The sequence below is a fragment of the Cinclus cinclus genome, chromosome 6 (assembly GCF_963662255.1).
Source record: "Cinclus cinclus chromosome 6, bCinCin1.1, whole genome shotgun sequence".
Taxonomy (NCBI): Eukaryota; Metazoa; Chordata; class Aves; order Passeriformes; family Cinclidae; genus Cinclus; species Cinclus cinclus.
In genome coordinates, this window is record NC_085051.1 from 54,906,512 (window position 1) to 54,932,551 (window position 26,040).

General features: G+C 42.8%; 1 protein-coding gene across 1 annotated transcript in view; it reads right to left on the bottom strand.

The window, feature by feature from the left end:
* The window catches only part of JAG2 (jagged canonical Notch ligand 2), a 67,245-nt gene extending 41,647 nt beyond the window's left edge, over window positions 1–25,598 (bottom strand). Inside the window, exons 1-2 of the mRNA XM_062494800.1 lie at window positions 25,254–25,598; window positions 24,655–24,978 (exon numbers count right to left, since the gene is read on the bottom strand). Coding sequence (XP_062350784.1) covers window positions 24,655–24,978; window positions 25,254–25,598 — 669 coding nt within the window. The remainder of the gene's footprint in view (window positions 1–24,654; window positions 24,979–25,253) is intronic.
* Between the last annotated feature and the right edge of the window lie 442 nt (window positions 25,599–26,040).

Genomic DNA, 26,040 nt, shown 5'->3' on the forward strand with positions numbered 1-26,040 from the left:
TTATAATTACTCTCCTTCTACTGCATCTAATTCTTAGCTTTGCTTAGCCACAGAAATCCTTTTCAGAAGCAGCCCTAAAAGGTTTAAATGAAATAAGGTTTTGAACCTGGGGAAACAGCTGGGATATTTAATACTTAAACAACCAAACCACCTCCCCTAAAAATCAAATGAGGGCCATCCTTTAGGAAGCACATGAAAGATAAGTGTATACCAGATCTGATTTACAGAAAAACATATCTGAATAAGAAATACACAATTCACCCTTCAACTACCAAAAAAATTTAGATTTCTTTCTCATGAAGGGGTAGAATAAAAAACAGATCTGAAAAAGACACAGCAGAAACAATTATTACAGTAAGCACACCTGGTACTGTACTTTCCCCTGAGGAAAGAAAAAACATGTGATTTCAGACAATTCTTAAATGATTTAGAAAAAATATGATTATTACTTCACTAAACCAAGGCCTCAGGGATTTTCCTTCGTTTGTGATCAAATACATAGGACAGATGCTGATACTCAGATACTAAACTTATTATTTAGAAAAAAGTTATGCATACAGGTAATTTTTAACTGCTTGAGTTGAACAAGCATAGCTGTCACACCATTCAGCTTTGATAGTTTCCAAGTGCTACAAGTAACATTGAGATACTCACACACATTCAAAATCAAGGAGAAACCATCAAGAACAGAAAAGAGTTATTGCACCACTATCCTAAGGTCCTCCTATATACATCTTCATGCAGAACCACGCACTAATGTGTGCACAGTTCACAGCCCAATTATCTATAAATTCATATGGGTATGGGGACACTCAGCCAAGAAATTACAAAGACTCTCTCTAGAAGAGGATTATGTAAGAATTCAGCCATCTTCCACAGGGTCATTAGGACTACTTTACTGTTACATCCAGAAATGTGTTTTTATTTTGAGATAGCTCCTTATGTGCTTTACACACTCCTCAACTCCACACCAAGGAGGGCTGATCTAACATTAGAACCTCTCCATTTCAGAACAGCAGCAACGATAGGATCAGTGCAGCACCCCAAGCAGAAGGGCTCTCTGTTTGAGGTCTTCCATGACTACAGCAAAGATCATTCTACTTAGAAATGCACTTGAGTGCTTTTTTTCCTACTGCTCATTATATTAACATACAAACCTCAACTCAGCCTTTGAAAATAGGTCTTTTTACTGTGTTTTCAGCTTCAAACATACTAGAGAAGATGATTTTACATCACTGAAACAAAAGCAGGTTTTGTGGTGACTATTTAGATGAGACTAAAGAACGGAAGGGAAAAGGGAGCTCAGCAGTGACCATACAGGACAGAGACATACTTGAGTTTGTACTGCCCTTGGAAATGGACAACTGATAAAGAACAGCTGAGAGAAAGCAAAGGGCTCTAGCTCTGGGGTATGACAGCACAGCTCAACTCCATGCAGTTTTTAAAGACAAATATCAGTGGAGCATTTCAGTTGCTTCCCCCTCCATCTCCCTGCACTCCCCAGTCTCAGCACTTAGAGAAGTAGATAGGATTCTACTGTACTCTGAAAACACTACTTGCAACCCCTCTTCCTATAACTGCTACCTGAAAAAAAACACTCATACATTGAAAAGTTGAGATTAAGTTCTGTATAACACTGCCCGAATGTCATCTGCTGGCAACAGCACGTCTTCTCATCTTGCATCAAAATTATGAACTAATCTAGGCAGAATTCTGCCAATGCAAGGCCTAAAGTTATCCACATCTTCCACTTTTAACTGCTTACCTTCTAACATAGCCCTTAATTTTCCTATGTTCCATTGATTTGTATTAGAAGTATAGACCAGTGCTCAAGTGCTTCCAGATGTCCATTTACTTATGTAAGGACTCATTTTTCCTACTGCAAATTGGCTGTTGCATCTGACTGCTAACAAAAGGCAGCAAAAAATTTAAGATGGACTTGCTGTCTTAGGAAACAGACCAGGCATCTATGCTTTCTCATCATACCATTTGAAAGCAGATTTGTATCCATGCTCAGGATGCTAAGGGATTTATTTTCATGGCTAAAGAGTTCCACACAATTCACTGATCCACCATGATCATGCTGGACAGGGTGGGGGATAAAGCTATTTTAAGATACTTAAAACAAGGAATCTCACAGCTCTGGTGGCAAACCTCATGGGTCTAAGTTGGCGCAGTCTCTGGAGCAGAAAGTATTGCTTTACAAGCTTATAAAAAGCTAATAGTACATCATGAACAGCTATGACTGGTGCAGAGCTGCTCCTCCAAAACGTTCAGGAGCCCACACAACTCGTGCTGCCTCCTCATGGTTTTGCAAGCCCCAGGTCCCATAGGCTTGGTCTCCAGCATTTGCTTTGGCAATCCTCACATTGGCCACCATCAAGAACCACAGCCCACCTGTGATAAAAGTTTAAAGAACCTACACAACAAAGACAAGACAAAGACTTTTAAAATCCTTTCACTTCCCTCTGTCTACTTATATGGGTGACCAGGCTGGCACTTGGCTGTTCACACATGAACATGCATTTGGAGTGTAAGCTTTCAGGAAGGCTTGCAGTCACACTTGCAGGAGATTAGAGATGTTAATCAAATGGCACTACACAGCATTGATAGAAAAATGTGTATTTACTGGACCATCAGTTTCAGCTGGGACAGTTCTCAGTTGTGCAACTTCTACTCTCTGCTGCGTTAGACAGTCACCCTTTAAAAACCCCAAAAGGACACAGAAAGAATGCAACCATAAAACTGATTTTTATGGCTATTTTACCTCTAGAGAGGACAGTTAAGGTTACCAACCCAACCTGTCACCCTTCCTCATCTCAAGCTGGCCAATAACTTGAAAGAAGAATTCCTCCCTGTGGCAGTACAATGGATCATCACATTGGTAGTTGCAACTACTACACGTCAAAAGAGAAAACTGGTCCTTAACTCACTCGTTCAAAAAGCCCAGTCTTTCCCACTACCACATGTATCTAGTTTTGCACTAGATCTGCTTACATTTCTTTGAATTTTGTACTTCACTTTGAAACGGCTGAAAACTTTAAAAAAAAAGCATCTGTGTTACTAAATATGCTCATAATATGCAACACTGAGAACTTCCCAGTTACAGCTCAATTATCAAAAACACGTTTTGCTACCAAAATAATTTATTAGTGGAAATTTTAACATCCATACACTCACCGATTGTAACCTTACCTAATAACCAGAGTAAGCACTGAAGTTTAATAACACTAATGGATATAAATTTTAAAGGATATTTTCAGCTTCATACTGGCCATACTCATTTTATGAAAACTCTACCAGCAGCTGACATCAGTCACATCTGCACTCTTCTACAGAAAGTCTTAACACAGACTAACCAACACATCTACTGACACCAGCTGCAAATAACTCATCTATAGCAGAGACGTTGACACCAGACATCTTTCTTAAGTTGTGCTTACAGAAAACAGCAACAGAACTTACATTAATTTAGCTACTGTCCAGAAACTAAGGGCTACCCATACAGCTAATCTTTAACTCCCTCACATCATCCAGCAGTGTCTTGGCTTTTTGATGCATCTTTAATATGAACAGACTCACTTAAAAGTTATTTAAGAATGTGCTCTCCACAGAGACTGTTGATGTAAGTGCGCTCAAGTTCATGCATAAATCCAACAAAAAACACTACACAGGTATCTTAGGAATGCCCCAAAATCATGAGCCTTATACATAACACACATACCCCACCCCACCTGCTTCTTTAACCTGCACACAACTCTTGCTGTAGGCTAATAGAACAGCAGGACATCCATATTCCAGTCTGCTCTGATATATGCAAAAAGATTCTTCAATTAGTACCTGTTGTTCATTTCAACCAGTACTAGCTAAGTATTTAGAAAATATTGTTAGAGTAACCATGACACAGATTTGAGAGGGGGAGGGGGGATTCGGAACATACAGCACTGGAAACAGACTTGACTCTACTGATTCCAGTGATCAGGTTTATTTTTTTGAAAGAACTGAACACACAACATCATTTTTGCTCATCAAATCAAAACTCAGATGATGTTAAATGCTACGAGTCACAAGAGCATCAGTGCACTTCTGCAGAAGAGCACAGCTTATGCAAGAGCCACTTCGTAGGAGTTAACTAAACAGATATGCCAAGTAGCTTGGAAAGATACAAATTAAGTCTGTTTATCCTGGTGATGCTGCCTCAGTTGTGTTTTTTTCTCAGGATTGGTGTTGACACAAGCAACTTCAAAGCATTATTCCACTGTTTACACTAAACAAAACACTCCCCATACTATCCCAGCGACCTCCTTTCTGGGGAGGGGGGAAACAAGACCTGCAATATTGGTTTGGCACTGTCTTTTCATGAACTGTTACTATCACCTTGATATCTGCAAATCAACATTCAAAAGGTAGGGTTTTTTTGGCAAACCAGTCATTCCAGAATTTTCATCCTCAGAGAGGTGATCAATCTGATGACAGCATTTTCAGTCAGGTATAAAACTTCTCTAACCCACAAGCTGAAAAATGCCAAAGGTGAAGTTTGAGCTGAAATCAATACTTGAAGTTTTCTGCATCAATAGCATCCTATTGTGACTTTTATGCTAACAGACAAAAAAAAATATTAATTTCACACAAAAGGACTGACTGGTTTTCCTACACGGAAAAATGTTTTAAGAATCAGCTACAAAGAAAGAAAAAAGTGTGGCTCCTAAACAAATTCCAAGCCACGTTACCTTCCTGTTCTACAGTCACAGTACATTCAGGGTCTCACCTCCAGTAAATAGTGTTTCTTTTAAAACCTCAATCAAGCACAGGTAACATTTGTACTCAAACATTTCAACTGTCCAAACACTGGATAGCATACCACTAGTCTTACTGCAGGTTAATTTTTGTAACTTCTGGAACAAGCCACCAGCAATATTTCTTGCAGCAAAGTCCACCAAGTCTTGATCAGCACAGTCAATTCTCATACTTGCTTTCATAAAAAACTCTGAGTCAAGTGAGACAAGCATAGGTCTGGGGGCTTGCCCCCCCTTATTTTTGTTTCAGCACCTCTCCCCCTCCCCCAGGCAGCCTACTTGCCATGGAAAAAGCTGACTTCAAGGCAAGCATATTCCATTTCCTTCCCCAGGAACTCTGCAGCAAGTTCATACAACTTCCTCATGAATAACCCAGAGGTAGAAAGTGAATAAGGAAGAAATGAAGAAAGATTCTGAGAAAATATAGGACTCATAGTACAAATTTAAGGGCAGACAGAGTCTGTAGGTTTATCTTTTAGAAACAGATATTGTAAAGTCATAGTAGGGACCATTACTGAAGGAGTAAATCATCCCTCTTTGGGGGGAACATAGGGGTTGGGGGTAGGGACAGGGTAGGGGGCTTCTTCTGAAACTTGAAGGATATTTCAGCCACTTGCATGCAAGAAGCTTCTCAGCTGAATTCAGAGACCATCCACCAAGTAAAATCATAAAGATGACCATTCTCTACATCTTCATTTTGCATTTAAGGAGCGAGTATAGCAAGTCCTAAACAAAAGCCTTCCCTTTGGAAAGCGAGGCCAAACAACCCCATTCTGTTAGGAGTGGAAGGTTGGATTAGAGTCCTGCAAACATCAGCAGCAGAAAGCAGCTGAGCAAGTTCAAGTTTTCTATTTGAGAGCAATTACTGCAGTTATACTCCTCTTGGCCCAATCACAAAAGCAAGATGATGTTTACAAACTCTGCAGCCCTACTGTTGTGTGAGGGGAACTCTTTGTGAATTCGCCCCACCTGATAATCTTTAGGAAGTCTGCAAAACCAGGGAGGGGTGAGAGGGGCTATTTTTTGCCATGGTTAACAGACAACAGGCTAATATCTCCACCTACATGAGTCTGAACACTCATTCCACTCCTCCACCAAACTAAGCAAAACCTAAGCTGGAAGGGTGTGTATGTGTGTGTGCATATGGGGGTGGCAGAGGGAAATCTAGACTATTAAGATCATTTCATTGCAAAAAGAGCACAAATAAAAACAACAGGTGAATACGAGTCAGTCCTGGAGTTAATTTATCAAATTTAACACCCAGCTAGAGACTCACTTCAGGTAAAGAAAATTACCCAGCAACTAGGTGGAATAATCCTACCACCAACCAGCTGCATGCATCTGAAAGATAAAACAACTCAAAGGAGGCACTCAAAGGGATATCACAACACCTATTTGGCACTGCCTAGTGTTTTATGAAACAGGAGCAGCATGCTTCTCCAGGGTGATCAAACTACCGGGATCCTGACAAGCTATACCAGAGAACACATTTGTAGCAAGGTCTTCATATGAAAGTCTGAAGATACTCTGACCCTCCTGCAGGGGCAGAATGCAGCAAGAATTTCTCAGTCTGAAGAGGTCTTTATATATAATGGGACAGCAAACATTCCAGCTGTGGAGTTTTTAAAATCTTCTCAAGTCACATACTAGCTTTAGCTAATGCCTGTAGGAAACAGTGACCCATTTTCACAAAAGCTCAAAGTGCCATAACAGACTGGAGCTCCTCAAGGCAGGACATTAATGCAGACTCCTCAGACCACATAAAAGCAAAGTGAGAGCCCTCTGGATACCCATCTACATACGAGAAGCTAAACCATGGGAATAAAGACCACAGCTTTCTTGTAACTTAGCACCCTAGACAGAAACCCAAAGCACATCTCAACCAAGTCAACCTTGTGACAAATGGCAAGTCAGAGATTTGGTTCAGCACATTTGGTTCAGCACTGGCCCTGACCTCTGATAGCACCTGTCAGACAGCTGCTGCAGCCAGGGCAGCAGCATCCCTGAGGAAAAGAAACAGGCACCCTAGGAACAGTTTTCACAGCACCAGGAGCAAGTCATTAGCTTCTCATTTAAAAAACCTGCAGGAGATGTGACCAGGCAGCAGTCATGTGAGGATTTCATCTGAAGAAGAGCTCATCTGCTCACTGCTCTCAGCTCCTAGAAGAGCCCCTCCCTGCTTTAAAGCAGTCTCCTTCACCATTACACACATAGCAGTAATGCTATGGGGATGCTAAAGGGAACAGAAGTAATGCTTGCCTCTGCTTTTTATAGCTGTCTGCTATTCGTCCGCACCCTGTCCATCCCCCTTCCCCTGGTTCCAGCATGCACACATCTCTGCTGTGTTCAGGGAGATTAAGTTCCAACTATGAAGTCTGAGCTGCCAACTGCAGCCACTTAAATTTCAGCAAACACCATAGGATTGACTTAGAAATCATCTGTTTTCCACATACTTTCAGAACCAAACAAAAAAATCAGTGAAAATTCAGCTACTCAGGACTCCCATGATAACTTGCATTTCTTGAGATTTTCCAGCAAGAAATAAGAATACCAATGTTCAATACCAATCCATGCCATAAAGCTGTCAGTTTTCTTGAAACACCTCTATTTTACTGCAAATGCCTTCTGCCTATGCCATTTCTAGGCACCTCCTCTGTGACACAAGCCTCAACAAAAGTATTGGGTTATAAAACTAATCAATACATCAAGGAGGAAAGATGATTTTTTTCCCCAACTGAATAAGCAAGTTTAATGCTTATAAAAAAAATAACCAATTTCATCTAAAAATGACCAGGAACTTTATTCTAGTTGCTGAAACAATGACATTCTAAGTAGTCTTTAAACAACTTTTTAGTCTTATTCTTTTCTCTTTCCATGCTATCTTTCAGATTTATTTGTACTAACTGTTGTAGTAGGAGTACAGCATTGCAAATGTTATTTTAACTTCTAACCATGTTAAATGTAAACTAATTTTCACAGAGTTCATCTCAAATCTGGGTTAATCACACCTGTGACCTTGTTCTTCTGTGCAAATCTGTATTGATAAGCAAGGCATCACTAAATATATCTTTTGATAACCATAATGAGCTACTCCTTCAAACCACCAAAGCCATGTAGCTTCTCCCAGCTAAGCAAGTTCCTGTCACAAACTCAACACAAGCTCTTTGATCACAGTAAGACATCTGCCTCCCACTCTTATCCTTGGCTACTTAATATTCAGAAGTCTGTTGCAAAGAGCACCCTGGATAGGAAAAGAAGTTAGAGAAAAACAAATTATCTTCCAGGAGGGAGACTACAGAAATCAAAGGTCCAGAGAAATGCAAGAAGAAGGAAGAAAGAATCAAGTTATTTCCATAAGAGAAATTAAAGAGTTGGCCAAAACACCTCAGCCTGGAAAAGACACAACAGGAATATGTGACAGAAGCCTAAGTGCTTCAACAGGCCCTGGGGATGGTCAGGAGTAGATTATCTATTTCCATGGTCTTGGCAAGAACTAAAAGGTATGAAAGCAAGCTAACAGGAGTCATGGCCAGAAAACACGAAGTCAGAAGATGGCATTTTCAGCAGACCTTGGCAAAAGGTGGCCCAAGGGAAAAGTGGTTTTAAGAGTTTTGTGGGTCCAAGGGCAAACTGGCACAAACACTTCGGAGAGACCAACTACAATCATTTCTGGAGGCTCTCAGGTTGAAAACAAAGTCAGGGACAATGACAAGCAGTTTTCTAGATTCTTGCTCTTAACCTCCAATGAATACTTGTTTACGTTCCCTGAACTCTAGTTCTAGTGCAGGTGTGGTTCTGAAGCATGTATTTCACTTTCTCTGATGGCTGACATTAAAACAAGACAGTGCTAAAATTACTAGAACAATTACACTGTGGAATCTTGCACACCTGCCTGAGCCATTACCATCTACCCCAGGATAATCAAAATTGTCACCGAGGAGTGTTTGAGGAAGAAAAAACCAGCCAGGATAAACAAAGCACAGTTCTAAATCAGATTTATAATTATATCTCAGAACTCCTCTTTGAAAACCATGACAGGAGAAGACACAATTGAAAAATCTAATCAAGATTCTCCTTTCTGCAACACTGAAATAGCACATGAAATAGAATAAATGCAGAAATCACAAACCCATGCATGCTATTCAATCAGGTACCTGTTGCAGTAAATGCAACAAATGTTATGCAGATAAAAAAGACAAGCTGAGCTAAAACTACTAACTGGGAGATTTTATTATTTAGAATAAAGGTTTAGAGGACTGTAGGCTTCTGAAACTTTCCCTGAGGAAAAGGTAATCCAGACAGCCTTTTAATAGTGATTAAATCAGGTGACAGAAAACAGAACATACAGTCATTCAAGGCAAGACAACAGAAATGCTCAAATACAGCAAGCATTTGTTTCACTAGAAGAAGATTGACAAGTATCAAGTGAAATACAAAGCTTAAGGCTTTCATAGCAATTTTTCACACAAAAAAAAATCATCAGTGTATTTGTGACAAAAATCCTGGTTTAACTATAAGAAAACCTCTACTTGTTTTGGAGAAGGCTGATAAACCAAGGTTTACGCAGAAAAATAACTGATACAATTTCACAGTTCATCTCTAAACTTTAGCTACTCTATTTACACTAGCCAAAACCAACCCCTACTGGATTCTATGTGGCATAGATGAAAGCTAGTGCTATTCCTAATTAACCCTCCTCTACCAAGAAAGTGATTCTGCACTGTCTACGTGTGTCACTGAGCCAAGTGTCACACCAGCCACACATGGTATTCTACATCAGCTGAAGAATAAGCAAGAAATACTTCCCTCATTAAAAGCTGGATCTCTCAACCACTCAGGAACCAGTCTAAAGAACAAAACAGCTTTCAAAACATCATCTTTATTCTCCAGGGAGAATTAGGGGGAGAACAGAATAGGAAAGGCAAAGATTAGTTGAGCATGACTGGCACAGAAGCTGTGAAGGCAAGAGCATCTGTGACAGTCTGGAAATAACAGCTAAAAAAAAAATGTTAGGACTTAAAATCTGAAAGGGAATAAAAAACAAAGAAGTCATAGACTTAATACAGGACTTCCCCTAGTTGATTGAATCACAACTTGGAATCACATAAGGAATCCTTGTCATTACACAAGATCCCAGACACAAACTACTGGAAGAACCAGTCTCTTCAGAGCAAACCAGATTAATTAGCTAGATTTCCAAAAGACGTTTTTAGATACTTCTGCATGGACCCCTGGAGTACTCCTGATAAATGGAAACCCTTTTCACCATTTGGGTCAACATCTGTGTGCCTGACAGTTCTACAGACTCAGCCCAGGCCTCAGACAGATTTGGAATTTGAGCAGAGATCAGAATCCTGAATGACTCAGGAAACACATTTTAGACCAAAATAAAGAGGAGTAGAGAAGCAGGAATGAAGACATCACAGGCCTTCTGGAGTATAGAGAGGTAAACCAAGTGCTGATAATGTTTTTCATTTGAACCTTTTCACACTCTCCAGTAAGGAAAAAATGTCTTTAAAGTTTTTGTCAGTAAGCACATAAGACCTTGTCTTGCAGGTCTCTAACAAGTCCTGGGAAAGACTTGCAGAAACTCAATACCCTTTGACAACTCTGAGAAACTGCTTTTCCTTCAGGTAAAGGAAGCCCAGCTCACCAATTCTACTCCAATCTGCAACAAAAAACATGGCAAAAGCATCTTGGAGCTTATCCTCAGATCTGTTGGGCAGAGGCCTAGCATCCCATAAAAAGCTCTAGGCATGTGGAAAACAGGCCTCAAAAAAGGACAGCTTGTCCTAGCAGCCTGAGCACAGCAGTGCTCTGTTTATACATGCCCACTGTGAAAGAAAAACCGACACCATAACGATGAATGACATATACACAAGGTAAAATCCACCTGAAAAGAATCTTAAACCACCCTGCTCATCACTTAACTTTGTTTCAAGTAGTTAAGAGCCAATGAGCACAGAATACAAAACAGTTACAGAAAAACCATTAGTCATCCTTCCTACAGGCACATCTCCCCTCTGATAATTTACACAAGATACCTATATATATACACACACAACCTTTATGTAGTCTGATTAAAAGTTAACAAATATTTGGGTGTCCTTTGATATGGGTGTTATCATGCCTGTCCCAGAGAGGTTTCTCAAAAGTATACTGGAATATAAAATAGCCTTAGCAAGATATTCCTCCACACCACAGAAGAAATTAAGCAGTAGAGAAGCCAGCCACATACCAACACTATTTTAAGTATAACAGCTACTGATCAGAGCAATAGGATTTGGTATGGAACACTGCAACCCTAGAAAAGGAAGATACAACATCCTTGTAGCCTACCTGATAACTGTCAAACAAGTATCACAGTTTGTATTCTGTCTCTCTCTCAAACAGGAGAGCCTAGTTAACATCCCCCAGTTACATTTCCCTTTTTGAGAGCTCTAGAGCAAAAGCAGCAGAAGGGAAAATGAAATTAACTCCATGTGCATCAATCCTGAAAGCATGCTTGAACCTTAAATAACAGCCTTCCATCCTATTCAGGAAGAACACAAGGTGTTGATTTTTGAGATTAGACATGGAAATTAAATAATTAAATCAGAAATTATATGAGATCAGAATAGCAATTCCAGCAGATGTTTCTTTCCAAAAAAAAAAAAAACAAAAAAAAACAAAAAAAACCCCATCAGAATCCACTGGTTTAGACAGAGGATCACATGGTGTCAACACACATTTTGCACAATCATTATGTTACAGGAAAATAAACCAGCTACATCTTAAGATACTTTCATGACTGCACAGCTAATAAGCTCTAGTCCTCTCCATCACAGCTGGAGCTGGCACTAGGGAGTTTCCAGAAATCCACCCAGTTAATCCAATAGCAAAGAACAGAAAAAAGTTTTGATGAAATTAGGGAACAGACAAAAAAAGACATTGAGATAAAGAGACTTGTACAAGTACAGTACCAGGCAGACAGCTGCGGACCATCTGAACATCACCCTATTGGATTTAAGCAGAAGCTTTCAGCCTTGCTACCACCTTTGAACTGTTTCAGACAAACTTGATATTAACCAAGTATCCACGTCCTACTCTTTTCCTAAAGTTTTGGAAGAAGTCCAAGATAAATTAAGCCCATTATACACACACTTTCTTGTTGCATTAATGAAAGTGTAGCTAGATTGTCTCTTTTGAAGTGTATGTAACAACCATGAAGGCCCATTAACGGTTAGTGCAAGACTTGTTTTATGCTAATATTTAGAATTCAAAGATGAACTAGTAATTAATAGTGCTCTTCCCCTCCCCTCTGCACTCCATGTGGCATGGATATTAGTGTCCTCTGGGCACTTGAAGCCATGCATCATTATAATTTCAACTTGAAGTCAAGAGGGAATTAAACTAACTATGTAATAACATACTTTAATTATTGGTCTAAACACAGAACACCTGCATGCACTCTTTTGTATTGGAAATATGCATACTAAGAAGGCAAGCAAATATATAAAAAAACAGATATGCCCCCAAGTTCTATGTATGCAAAGGCCCCAGGAATACTGAGTGGTGTTTTAATCTTAACCTTTTTAAATAATGTTGGCTGTTGATAGCACTGCAATATTTCCTTTTGTTTTTGAAGAAGCAAATGCCCACAAAACCAATGCCAGCTAATGAGCTCTAGATGTCTTGCCTTAGGAAGAGGAGAGGCCCAGACTCAACCACTGTTCCTAAGGGAGCAGAAATTGTGGCACTGTTTTTCTAAGTCCTCTTCAATTCCCTCATCAGACCTACACATCTGAGTCACCTCTAGAGCTCCCTGGGCAGCAGCAGCCACAGCTGAAAGGGCACAAGAAATAAAGACTCCACTGACCCACAGTGATGGCAGCTGACAGATCAAACCTCATGCAACTCAAAACAAAACCCATTCTTTTCCTCCCATGGCTTTGGTTCTGAGCACAGGTATCACCACAAGCCTTTACAACAATAACATACACATATATCTCCGTTACATTGCTACACTGAGTCACACAACAGTTTCAGTTAATTTGAACTTCACATTTCTACAAGAGACTTAGCAAACCGAGTGTGGACCTGCTCATGGCTAGTAACAGAAGTGTCATTAACCCAAAAGAAAGGGACAACAACACACCTAAGCTGTCCTTCATTTCAGGCCCCAGCAAAACCAGCTCAGTTTTCAACTTCTGCATGTGCTAAAGAAGCTGGCAGGGAAGCAAACAGAAATGAAACACTTTATTTAGTTCTCTGTAAATTTGCAGGAATAAGTTCAGCAGAAAAATAAGAGTCACCACTCAAAGAGTGCGTGCAAGTTCTTTCATGCAGATCAACGCACAAGGAACTTGAATAAAGGGATTATGCACACAGTTAAGTACACATAGCAGAGACAGAGTTTAGCTGTGAAAATACTGAAGTTTATAAACAGATTCCTGAAATAAATGCTTCGATCATATTCCAACAGCAGGACTGAATCTTCTGAACAGTACTTTGTGGCTACAATAAATCTTTATCACGTTTGCAGCACCAACCACTACATTGCACTTAGTTACTATTAAAAATCAATTGCTTACAGCAGCAAAGAAACACATCATAAAGCAGCATATGTAGCTCACAATTCCAAGCTATTTGAATATATGAAAACCAACACATGATCAATCCCACTGTAACAAAGCCACATCAGAACTTCAGTATCCATCTCTTTCAGATTTGTGTAAACTGGAGGGGACCTGATATAGCTTTACATTATTACAAATCAGACAAAAACTGCAAATGGGAACACCTTTGGAAGGAAAACTTTGTAAGGTTAGCAAAGTACATGAAGCAGCCTTTGAAAGTAAGCGCATGCCTTGCAAATTTACCCTAAGCACGTAAAATCAGATTGCTTCTCTATTTTTTTTTTCCCTTCCCCTCCCACTGACATGGATCTGGAAGCTACAAAAAGGAGATTATGTCAGCAAGTCTTCAAATTTATTTCACTGCTGACCCCTAGTTACTCCACTGGTGGGTAAAAATGTTATAGCTTTCCTCATAAGGATGAGTATCAGTAGAGAACACAACAAAGCCATGGAAAGTAGGCCAACATTAAAAAAAAGCTAGAGTAATTTTGTTAGTCCAAAGCTGGAACTATAACTCAAAAATATGTCCCAGTGACTACTTTACAGTTTCAGCACTTCATTTGCCACCAACTCCCTGCTTGGAAAGTTCCAACTTTCCCCAGCTTCCTTGGCAAGCTGAAGATTCACAGAGTACCAAATCTTTAAAATCCATCCTAATGGCTTAGGGATGAACAAATTATCACTGATAGCAAGCTGCCACAAGCCAAGACTATCTTTCCTGTCAGCCAAAGCTTATTTTGTTTCCCTTACATTTGCAGTGATCTGGGAGTCGATACGAGCAGCTTGAGAAGCTCTGGTGATATGCAACAGTTTGCACTTCTGCCTGAGCCCTGTGACAATTAACATTCTGACAGCCCTCAGTGCAAGCCTAGGACATGCACGTTAGATAAAGGGAATCTGAATTCTGGAAATCAACCTCTGAAGAATTCCACCAGCTGGGTTTGGGCAACCACTTCACCTTCACCTCCTGGGAACAAGAGATGTGTGGTTTATAGCTTGGTAGCCTCTCCACCACCCTGAAGTTATCACAGCTGAACAGCAAATATCAGAAGGCACTGCAGGAGCACTAAATATTTGACAGCCAACACCTTACACGTCTGTGCAAGTCCAAACACTTCATTTTCCCTGCTTCCTTCCCTTCCTCACTTTCTGATATGAGAAAGCACCAATGTGTGGATGAATCATGGAAAAATACTCTGTTCTACAAAGGTATCCAACAGCCAAACAACACCAAAATACTCTGGGCCTATATATAAACATTATTTAACCAACAGTGTATAGCCAACACAGGGGTGCTATCAGCTCATTGTGGTGTGCAAAAACCAGTCTTTGCTGAGGGGTAGCACATGGGTATACCTGCCCTTAACAGCCTAAGTTACCATGGTCTGCCCTTTAGACTTTGCTGATTACATGTAGCCAGTTACAGCAGACATTCCATGTTGTGATACAAGGAAAATTATGTCATTGTACCATAAAAGAGTCAGAACTATCAAAATCATAACTATTATTAAAAAAAAAAAAAAAAAGAGAGAAAGGAACAGCAACTATTTTAGGCAGTAGCACAGGTTACCAGACCAGTGCTGTTAAAATTGTCCTCAGTCAGTGGGAAGAACACTAAATAGTACCAAAAACTGCACACACTAAAAAACTTCTACTTCAGTAGATTAATTGAAGATCAATAATTAAGATATTGAAATATTTCTCAACTTACTGCTTAAAGCATGTGCCAATCAAGTCTTCCAAGTATGAACAAGTTCCCTAATTAGATCTTAAGTTCTCCAGCTGGAATCCAGGACCTATTACATTAAAAGTATAGATTCTGTCTTAAAGCAGACTGTTGAACTTTGCAATGCTATAAACAGAATCATACACATTCAGGAACAAAAAAAAAAAAAAAAAAAAAAAGGAGAAAGAACCCCATTTGATGCTTTAGTTCACTGTTAACTCATATAATAATTCCCTACAATTTGCATAAAGGGTAAGGACATTCTTCTACCTACCATCCTACCTGCAGCATCCTACTGCATCAGTATTATGATTCATTAAGAGTCTGAAAAAGTAATTTTAAATGTAAAGTTTATCCAGTTTGAACTTTATATGCTTAAAATTATTTAAGACGGTATGTTCACAGTACTAGAAAGTACTGAAGAGACTAGAGACACAGTGGACTTTGTGGTACTAGAAGAGGCACTGCAACAATAATTTAAATGTTATAATCATCAAACTGTACCATATTAAACAAAGCCCACCAGAACATATCCTGCTGGGAGCAAGATGTATAATCAGGACTTTCAAGCCCAAAGCAGGATGTAAACAGATTGCCGTTCATGAACTAATACTCCAGCCTTATCTCAGATTTAAAAAAATAAACCCAACAAAAAAAAAAAAAAAAAAAAAAAAAATCAAAACCAACTTCAGAGAATGAGCACCTGTGCATCTGTCCTAGGGGCATATAATGGGTTACTCAAGGACTATTAGGCTGTTTCTTAGCAACCTCTGCAAGCTCTAATCAAGTAAGACTAAGATTGTCATTTAGCCTTGAAATGCCTTGCCCCTTCCATCTAATGTAGCTTTCTATTGAGGAGCAAACAGTCATTGTAACCACATATAAAATCAAGGCTTACAACATGACTCAGCTCAGAGTTCTTGTTATCAGAAGATCTTCATGTTAAATATGCTTTTTACACTTTATTCAACATCTGAAACAGTAATGATAAAATATATATTTAACTTGTCTCCTTTACGTACAAATTAAAAGCTAGCTACAACTAGGAAGAAAACCATTGGGAACAGTTTAACAAATGAGCATGAGGTATAGCTCAACTCTTAAACAACATTTTATAACTGTAAATCATTCCCCAAACATAATTACAAGAAAAATGGTTAATATCAAAAGCAGTGGTAGAGACATTTCAGGAAAATAGCAAGCATTTCTCTCAGAGTGGAATGGTATTTAAATCTTTGGTGATGCTGAAATATGTCTACTATGTTGCACACATTGGACTTCTAAAATTAACTATCTGCAAGCAGAATCTAGCCATCAGACCGGGGGGGGGGAAAAAAAAAACCAAAAACAACCAAGCACCAGAGTAATCAAAAAATAAACTCATCTGCTCAGTCCTAGTCTAGAATCATTGGTTGTCTGTAGTATCAATGGGCACATGACAGACTCTGCTAAATGCAGCACTCAATCATTTATATAGAGTATTTTTTCCTGTACAGTAAGCAAAGGCACCAAAAGACTGATTACATCAGGGATGGCCACTCCTCTCTGACTCGAGGTGACCTAGACCAGAGCCATCACACCATTCCCCTCAGCTCTGTCCCTCCCAACAGGTGTCCCTGGGTGCACAGAGGGGGAGGAGCAGCTCTAAGGGAGCCCCACCACCCCAGGGGAGGCAGGAGGTCAGTGGTGTCTAACATGAGCAGGCAGAGATGCTCTCAGCTGCCCACACTGGCTCATTCCCCAGCCCTGGGAGCAGAGACAGGCTGGGGCGGGGGGGGGGGGGGGGTGTCAGGGTACACCTCCACCTCCTGCTCCTGTGAGAGCTGAGCAGCTCAAAGCACTGAATAGACACAGCACTGCCACCCAGCAGTCACCTCTGACCGGAGACTGACCCGTTTTAGACACCCACTAACCAAATCCAGAGCAGATTTCTAGCAAAAAGCCCATCAAAGGTTTATCACAGTGCAGGAGAGGGAGGGAACAGTGGAGTTACTGCCAAGGAGCAGCAGCAACTCTCCTTCAGGTAAGCAAATGGATCAGCATCAAGGAGTCAGAAGCACTGCCAGTATACCCCTATTCCTCAGTCCTGGAAGCAGCCTCTCTCCTTCCGAACTGATGCTCTCAAGCTCCTCCCAGATCAGAGGATTACTGCAGCTAGAACTGGAGAAGAACAAAGTAAAGCAAATGGGTGTGCGGGCAGAAAAGGCAGGGTCACTTTCTGATGCTGTCTCCTCATCATGTTGAGCAGCTCTGAAACAGAGCAGGCAACACAAGCAGGATCCACACAGAGTTGACAAAACATTGGGCTTGTTTTCAGAAGAGCAGGGAGGGAAGGTTTCTGGCACACAATAACCTAAAGCTCCTGCAGATAACCAAGTATACAATGTGATCATAGCTGCTTTATGAACTTAGGGTAGTTTTTAAAGTACATCCAAAGCAACACATAGCAGAAAAACAAGCTAAGGCGTCAGACTACACAAAAAAGAAGAATTCCACCCATCTCACCTGCACGAGGTGACTCAAAGGCATTGCTCAACAGAGGGGCCAGACAGCCACTGGCCCACAGGGGACAAGACAAAAGTAATTTTCAACGTTAAACACAAAATCACAATTTACCTTGCGTATCTGTCTCAAATCTCCTTTCATACGAGAAAAGCTTTGTGGCAAAAATACATATTAACAAGTATATTTAAAATGCACTTGACCATTTTTTGGCATTTTTTTTTAGACCCAGAAAATGTAGTTGTTCCATATGATTGTTTGACAAAAGCTTAATTTTTTGCAGCTTTTGTACTGAAAAACAGTGAACTTGCAATAGTTTCCAAAGCAAGCTTCATTTGCACAAGAAATACAAGCAGTAGCCTCAAACACAGGGCAGCTTCTGCCACACAAAGCTCCTCATCATCTATACTCACATTTGAACCTTACAGGATCACTCATGCCACCTAAAATACAGTGGAAGCACAGCCTAATTAGGCCAATTATCACAAGTCTGATATAACACAAACCAATTATAATTTCACCCCAACTACGTTCAAGATAAACCTGGTTGTTCAAAGATTAAAACTACAAGCAGTCATGTCTCCAGCAAACCTTTCCTATGCAGACTTTGTTATTAAGAAAACAGCGTTTGGAACATCTTTAAAGAGCCCAGAGATAGTGCTACAAAACCTCTACTGCACTGCAGTGAATCAAACATGCTCAGTTTCTACCTCACATCCTCTCTTGTAAGAGTAATCCTGACTACTTTAATACCTATTCCATTTTCAGTCAAAGGTTTAATGCCCACACCAGCTGTGGCTAGGAGTGTAGTATTTCACAGATAGGCTGGCTGGAGCACCTTCTGGAATAAAGATTAGGAAGCTGACAAGAGGTGTACAAGCACAGCGTCAGTGGCTGGGAGGTGAGGGACTTCATCTGCAAATTTTGCCTTCAGCCTCAGTGTTTCCAATAAATAAGCACATGTTTATTTAAGGAAACTTTCAAGGAGTATAAATAGAAGTGTTCTTTACTATCTGACCATCTCTGTGACATTCAAAAAACCCTCAGAACTTCAAGGTATAAAGTTTAAATAGTTAGCAGAATGTTGTCCTTTGAGGCATTTTTATTTCAAAGACATAAGAAATTCTAGATTTAGTGACATGAATGCATGAAAGATTAAGAGTGCAAAGAGCACTTCTGCTTAAAATTAGAAGACAGATTTCCTATAGTTACATGAAACTTAAGTCTTTAGACTTTCTATTCTGGGCAAGCTGCAAATAGTTGCTGGCACACACAGCATGCCAATAATAAATCCCTTTTTCAAAGAGTGGTTCTGAAGTGGTCACCATTAAGGCCTTGGTTCTTTTTTAGAGGTGACACCTGCAGCTGCTATTGAAATCAACTGGAGTTGTCACTTCCCAGCATTGCTGAAGTCACTCTCTCTAAAACATCGCTCCATTATCTTAAGAAAGAGCAAAAAAAAAAACAAAACAAAAAAATAAAAGGCAACACAAAACCCCTGAAAACTACTGTTTGCATTTTTGTCACTTGAGACCAAAGGGATATCATTTTTACAATAAACCATTTCCTCAACCTTTTGTTTCTGATCAAAAAGGCTTCAAGGCAAATAGAGAACGGAGCAGGTAAAAGCATATAAATTCCATGATCTACTTCCTCAGAAGTGAGGAAACGTGGAACCGTATCTTCTGATTCACAGTGTACTTGCTCATGATTTGCAGCAAGCAGGGGAAGGCTTTATGAGCACAAGGACTGCAGGTGTTTTGACAAAATAAGTATTTTGGCATGGCACTTCCACGGGAGTCCCAGAGTCTGCTGACAAGCCCACCAGGCAGAGGCAGTAAGCATGCACTAAGTACAGCCAACAAAGTCTTTCACCTGGGGGAAAAAAAGGCTAGTGGTAAAAAAAAGACATTAAACATTTATGTTAGATCATCAATATATAGCTATTAACTAGATTATTTTTTCCATGCTGATTACCTGTGTTAACAAGGAAAAGTGCAACACATGTACATTATAGCTCATCACTACCAGGAGAACTTTACATTTTGGCTTAAGATCTTGCTCTCACTTCTTATTCCCTGCCCTCAGGTCTTGCTTGGAACTGTGCTTTTTCCAAGAACTTTCCTTAAGAAGAAGTTTCAGTGGAGCAAAGAACAGCTAATTACAGGTAAAGCTTGCTGTGTGTCTCTCCTTATGTTTCATTTGTCCAATTGTGATCTTTTTCATAGAAAAAAAATACCTACTGTTCCTCTGGTACAGCCATGCACAGGTTCCTTTTCCAGTGCTAAATGGCCTAACTTTAACCTGCCTAATTTAAGCATAACTGTCCCAACGGGTTGTCATCCAAGATGACAGGATGCATGTTTACTCTATCAGGGAGCACAGAGTAATCTAATCCAGGATATTTTCATTACAAAGCCTCAAGATCCTGATCAGAGAGTAGTGATGCCTGTGTGGAGACAGGAGGTAGACCAACTGTGGATCTACCAGCCAAACAAAAATAGACAAGAGCATTTCCTACAGCCAGGCTATCTAGTTCCCTAGAGGCACCAAGGATCCCAGATACTGAGTTAGATGTCTTCCAGGGCTCTAACCACCTTCAACTTTCAAACTAAAGAGACAGGGAGAGCTTGGTGCAGAATCCCACAGCTCACCAGACAACATGTGAAAGTGCCAGGCAGAACACTGTATACCCATTAAGTAATAAAAGCTGCAGGGTCAAGTATTCCTGCTCAGGTTTTGGCAGGGGAGGGGACAGGTTGCTTTCTAAGAAATTTAACATTAACTGCTGCAGCCCAAGCTATCCTCTCAACAGCTTTACATATTTGATGGTTCACATGCCTGTTTATGTTTTAGACCAAGACTGAACCCCTCTGGGCATCTGGATGAGACCCACACATGGACTGCATACAGATGAAACTCACACAGCCCAGACATTAAAATTATAGACATTTTTTATCTACCTGAGAGTTAACATTACTTCAAAAGGTAAGAGAGAGATGCCACAATCAGACTCTATGTGCCCCCCCCCCCAAAAAAAAAATAAATAAATACATCAGTCTGTTGTCAAATCCTAGTGGGAAAGGCACCCTCTGTGCAAGCAAACTGCAAGGGCTGCCTTAACCTCTACCACCTAGATTGGTCACAGAGTCCTAGCTAAGCACCAAGAAAAAGGAGAGGTAAAAATGCTTGTTTCTGCTACTTATCCCCAAGACCCTGAACGCTGAAATTCACCTGGGGAGTTTAGAGTATACAGTACCCATGGGTGCACTGTCAGTCACAGCAGGATCTCAAAAACAGAGGCTGAGAGGAGCTAGTGATGCATACTGTAATACATGATTTCAACATTCACAACTAGTCAGAACAATTCCTCTATATGACTAATTAACTGAAGTAATGGATGCCATACCAATATTTATGGTACAGAAAAAACGCTGAATTCCCTGAGGGAAAGAACAGGGTGGAGGGAAAAACCACACACAACTCCATTTCATGCCATCTTGCAAAGCAGTACAAGAAATGGTTCCACATAAGCCATCCTGCAGAACGACTAACTTTAAAACACCATCTTCAGAAGCAACCTTCAATTAACCCCAAATCTAAAATTCTGCCACGGCTACTGATAAATATTAATGTGCCAGGTATTTGTGAAGCTTCAGTGTCTGAACAAACAGCTTTGTGCTAGGGAAAAAAAATGCTCAAGACTAACAAGCCTAAACTGCAACTGATCAGAGTCAATTTCAAAGCTACTTGAATTCTTCTGTTTTCTTTGTTTTGAAGTTGCACATAAATTTTAATTGCATCATTTGTTTGTTAACAATCTCAAACAAGCATTAAGCTTCAAGTTTTACAGCAGGAGGCAAAGAAAAATAAAAAAGTGAGGTAGGTGGGTGAAGAAGACAGCTGTATTGTTCTAGCTGTTCCTCAGCCTCTCCCACTGCCAGATTTCTGTGGATGATGTATCCCAAGGTAGCAATTTTAAGAACTTTCTGGCACTATCCCAAGCTCCCTCTTGCAAATCAGAGATCAGACTAATGATATAAAAAAAAAAAAAACAGGAAATAGGAATAAGCTGGATAACTGACACTGTTTCAAACACTGGAAGCTGCTGAACTCTGGTACTTCAGCTTTACAGAAGAGACAGTTGTCCAAACTGAGAAATTTTACCTCATAAAATTAAAAAGGAAAATCAGTAAACCAAATCACTTTTCAAAAAATTACTTGCTTTACAGCTACTGCTAGCTTGGGACATTGTAGTATCACAGACTTCAGGAAACTCCACACCACCCCGCCCCAGCAATTTATACATTACTGCATTAGTCCCCAAGTGAGGGAGTTATCATTCAGATGAGGTTCACCAAGAAGTCTGCATAGACTCATGCTGGTTTTCATTAGTATGGAGCTTAAAAATTCAAGCTAGAGCTACCAAAATAAGTCCTTTGCTCACTGCCAACACCAAAGCAAATTTGTTTCATAAGTGAAGGACACAATTTCCAATGCTCTTCATTCTTGCTCCTTCGCATCATATTAAAGAAACTAATTTCACTACTGTTGTACAGTAAAAGTAGAAGTCATTGTCGTTTTTCATTTGCAAACTTAAATACAGAAAGAATATTATTTGATAATAATTTGGAAGTTACCCCAAGGAGTTGAATCATAACCCAGGAACTCAGTCTACTTCAACAACCCCTCATGATAAACTAGCACTAAAATTAAGCCTCTCCTTGCAAAGTCTACACAGCTTATGCACAGCTCTGACAAAGATGCCGTGCTCTCCATCAAGAGATGAACACACAGAGCTCAAAATTTAACTACAATATACAGGAGGGACTTCTTTCCACAGGTGTAGCCACAGACTGTTGTAAAGTAAAACTACTCATAGCTTATTTTAAGAACCCCGGGTGGGCTGGAAGAGTATTTAGCAAACTGTCCAAAAATCAGCGAACCACCCACAAGACTGCAGTGGCACTATTCAAATAAATTACAGCCCACTTTGCAACAGCTACAGGAAAAAAATGGTGGAAAAAAGAAATACCTTGAGTATTTCAATTCCCTTAAAGCAATGGAGGTAACAGTACAAGAAACAGCAGCAGACAGGGCAGTGTGGGCTGGAGACACTGCATTAATTCACCTGCAAGTGGCAGGTCAAACAGGCATTACTTGGGACCGGGTGAGCACAGAACAACAATATCCGGCAGCTGCAAGGTAAGAATGTGCTTATTCCAACAGAGAAAAATTCAAAGAAGGCTGGGCTTAGGGACCTGCAGTGCCAGAACTATCAAACTCGCCTTGCGTTTCAAGCAGCAATACTAGAAACTGGCAAAATAAAAGTATGAATTAAACTACCTTTACTTCCTCATGCAGATAACATTCAGAAGTTTGAGGTGCTAACATTACTGAAATCTCCTACTGAAGAGTTTATGATTTCAACAAATCTTCAATAAATGGCCAATAAAGAGGAGAAAGAATCTTAATTTTCTCTTTGATGTTATAACTTAAGAACACAGTTCTGAATACCCTGGGTTTATGGTATCAACTATACCCATTAACAGGAATATTTCCAAGTTCAAGAGGGCACAGAATCAACAAAGGCCATCAAAACACCCCAACCTGGCAACCAGAACTAAAGTGCCTCTGCATGGAAAAATTTATCAGTTGTATCTTTTTCATTTTTAAACATTCAACTGCAGGAAACTCAGTCCTTAATTTGTGGGGCATGAGCATCAGGTTGGAAGCAGGACAGAAAGTGAAGCGATTTATATAGACAGGCTTCTTTCAGCTTGATATACTAATGAAGCATTTTTGTCCCTAACCATACCTAGCAGGTATTCTCCAAGTAGCCAAGATGTCAGAGAGGGTCAGAAAGGGCCATTTCACGTCTTAGTCACCAAGTGCTAAACGCAATCCGCAGGAACCGAGGCTTCCGATACCCATCTCCCCACCGAGCCGGGGCCCTGCACCATCCCCATTCCTCAGCACCTCGCAACTTGCCAGCTTCCACCCCGTGGCCCACTTGGAAGGGCTGAGGGCAACAGCTGTGAAACTCCCGGCAGGATCCTACCTGCCTGCAGCCGGGCAGGGAGCCCAGCCTTCCCTGCCTCCCTCCCGCCGCTCACTCTGCGCACCCAGCACCCCCAAAAGCAGAAGAACGCTTCCAGTCTCCAAGGACAAGGACTAGCACTGGCCTGCAGCCCCCGCTGATGTCCCATCCCTGGAAGCGTTCAAAGCCTGGCTGGACGGGGCTTTGGGCATCCTGGGCTAGCAGAAGGTGTCCCCGCGCACGGTAGCGGGGTTGGAACGAGATGGTCACCAAGGTCCCTTCCAACCCACAGCATCCCGCGTGCGGCGCACCAAGTGACGGGGCCGAGGTACCAGGGTACTGCGGGGACGAAGCCCTGAAGCCCCCGAGCCGCGGAGCTGAGGGCAGGGCGCAGCGGGGGCGGCCGCGGGGTCCCGGACAGACGGACAGAGCCCGGAGGGGACAGCGCCGGCCTCAGGGCGGGCGGGGCGGGGCCGGCCCAGGTGCGGAGGCCCCGCCCCCCGCAGGTGTGGGGACACCCCCCCCACCCTGGCCCGCGCGCCGCGCCCGCCGCCAGCGCCCCCTGCCGGGGACAGCCCCGCACCGCGCCGAGCCGCGGCCGCGCCGTCGGGCTCCGCTGCGCGGGGGGGGACGAGGAGGGGGGGGGGTTGGTTCTCCCCGTTATTGTGATTTTCCTGCCTCCGGCCTCTCGAGGCCCGGCCGCTGCTCCTCCCGCAGCCGTTCCCAGGAGCTCCCGGCAGCAGCACCCACCGCTCGCGGTGGCCCGTGCCGCGCAGCCGCCCCCGCTCCCCGCGCCGCCGGCCGTGCCCCGCAGCCCCGGGAAGCGGCGGCCGCGCCCAAGGCAGCGCCCCGGCAGCTGGCCCCGCTCAATAACGGGGGAGCGGGAGCAACACCGCCCCCCCCCCCCCCCCCAAAAAAAAAAAAAATAAAAAAAAAAGTGGGGTGATAACGAGAGAGCGATTTAAAACCTACCGGCCACGCGAACTGGAAGGGAATAACAATCCTGCCCGTCTCGGGGGTTCTGCCTTGGTGGGAGTATTTGTTGCTGTTCAAATAGAAAATATTTCCACCGAGAACCGGCGTAGATCCGGATCCGTAGTTGCAGGGTCCGACCGGGGTGATCTTGGCCTGATATTCCTTGAGGCAGACTTTCACGTAAGTGTCGCACTCGTCCCGGGAGCAGTCCAGGTTCTCGGGGCTTTTCTTGCCATCGCAGCATTCCCCATTGAACAACTCGCCGTTTACATTCCGCACCGAGTTAAGCTGCAGCTCGAAATAGCCCGTAGACCGGGACACCTAAAAATAAAAGCCGAAGGGGAGACAGCCTCGTTACTACCGCGGCCGGGGGGCAGCGGTGGCAGCGCGGCGCTGCGGGTCCCCGGCTCCCCACAACTTTCACTGGCTGCAGGCTAAACCCCACCGCGGCAATATACGTACGTTTACTTACACATACGCATACCCACATAGCATTATAGACGTTACACATAAATAAGAAACGAGCAAGGTGCAAAGGGAGAAGGCAGCCGCGACGCCCCGCGGCCGGAGCGCAGCCCCCCGCGCCCCGTCCCTACCTGCACGCAGGAGGCGAGGAGCAGCGCCAGGCCGAGCGCGGCGGCGCGGGGGGCCCGGCTCGGCCGGCCGGCACCCCGCATGCCTCCTGCTCCCGCTGCTGCTCCGCGCCGCCGCCTCAGAGGAGCCCGCCGAGCCCACCGGCCACGGACCGGCGGCCGCTCGCGGCATGGGCGGCGGGGGAGCCGCCCGCAGCGCGCCGGGGGGCGCAGGGCATGGGCTGCCGGCGGGGCCGCCCGGAGCGCTCCGCCGCCGCTCCCCTCCCGCAGGCTCCGCTCGCCCTCTGTGCGCCTCGGCTCCGCGGACACCCAACAAGTAGGTGCCGGAGTGACAGCTTCATTACCCATTCGCCGCCGCGGCCGCCGCCTTCATATTAATGAGGGGGACGGCCCGGCCCCGCGGCCGGCGGGTGGGGCCAGCGCCGCTCCCGCCGCGGCTCTTAAAGGGCGGCGGGCGGCTCTTGCTCCGCCCTGCCCTGGCCGCAGTGGGGTTCGTCAGCGCCAGGTGGTGCAGGGGGATGAGAGATGCGGGACACCCGCGGACGAGTGCGCGTGGGGGACGTGCACCCGCGTATCGGTGGGTGCGGGGTGGATACCCACCGCACGGTGTTGGAGGAATAGCTACGGGATGCGGGCGGCCGCGAAGGAGGAGGGCGTAGGGTGGGTGCACCTCTGCTTGTGAGGGAGCAGGCGATGTGTACGCCCACAGTCTTGTGAAACTGTCCAGGGAGTGTGCACACAGGCGTGGAAGGGCACGTACAACCAGAGAATGCTTGGGATGGGAGAGCTC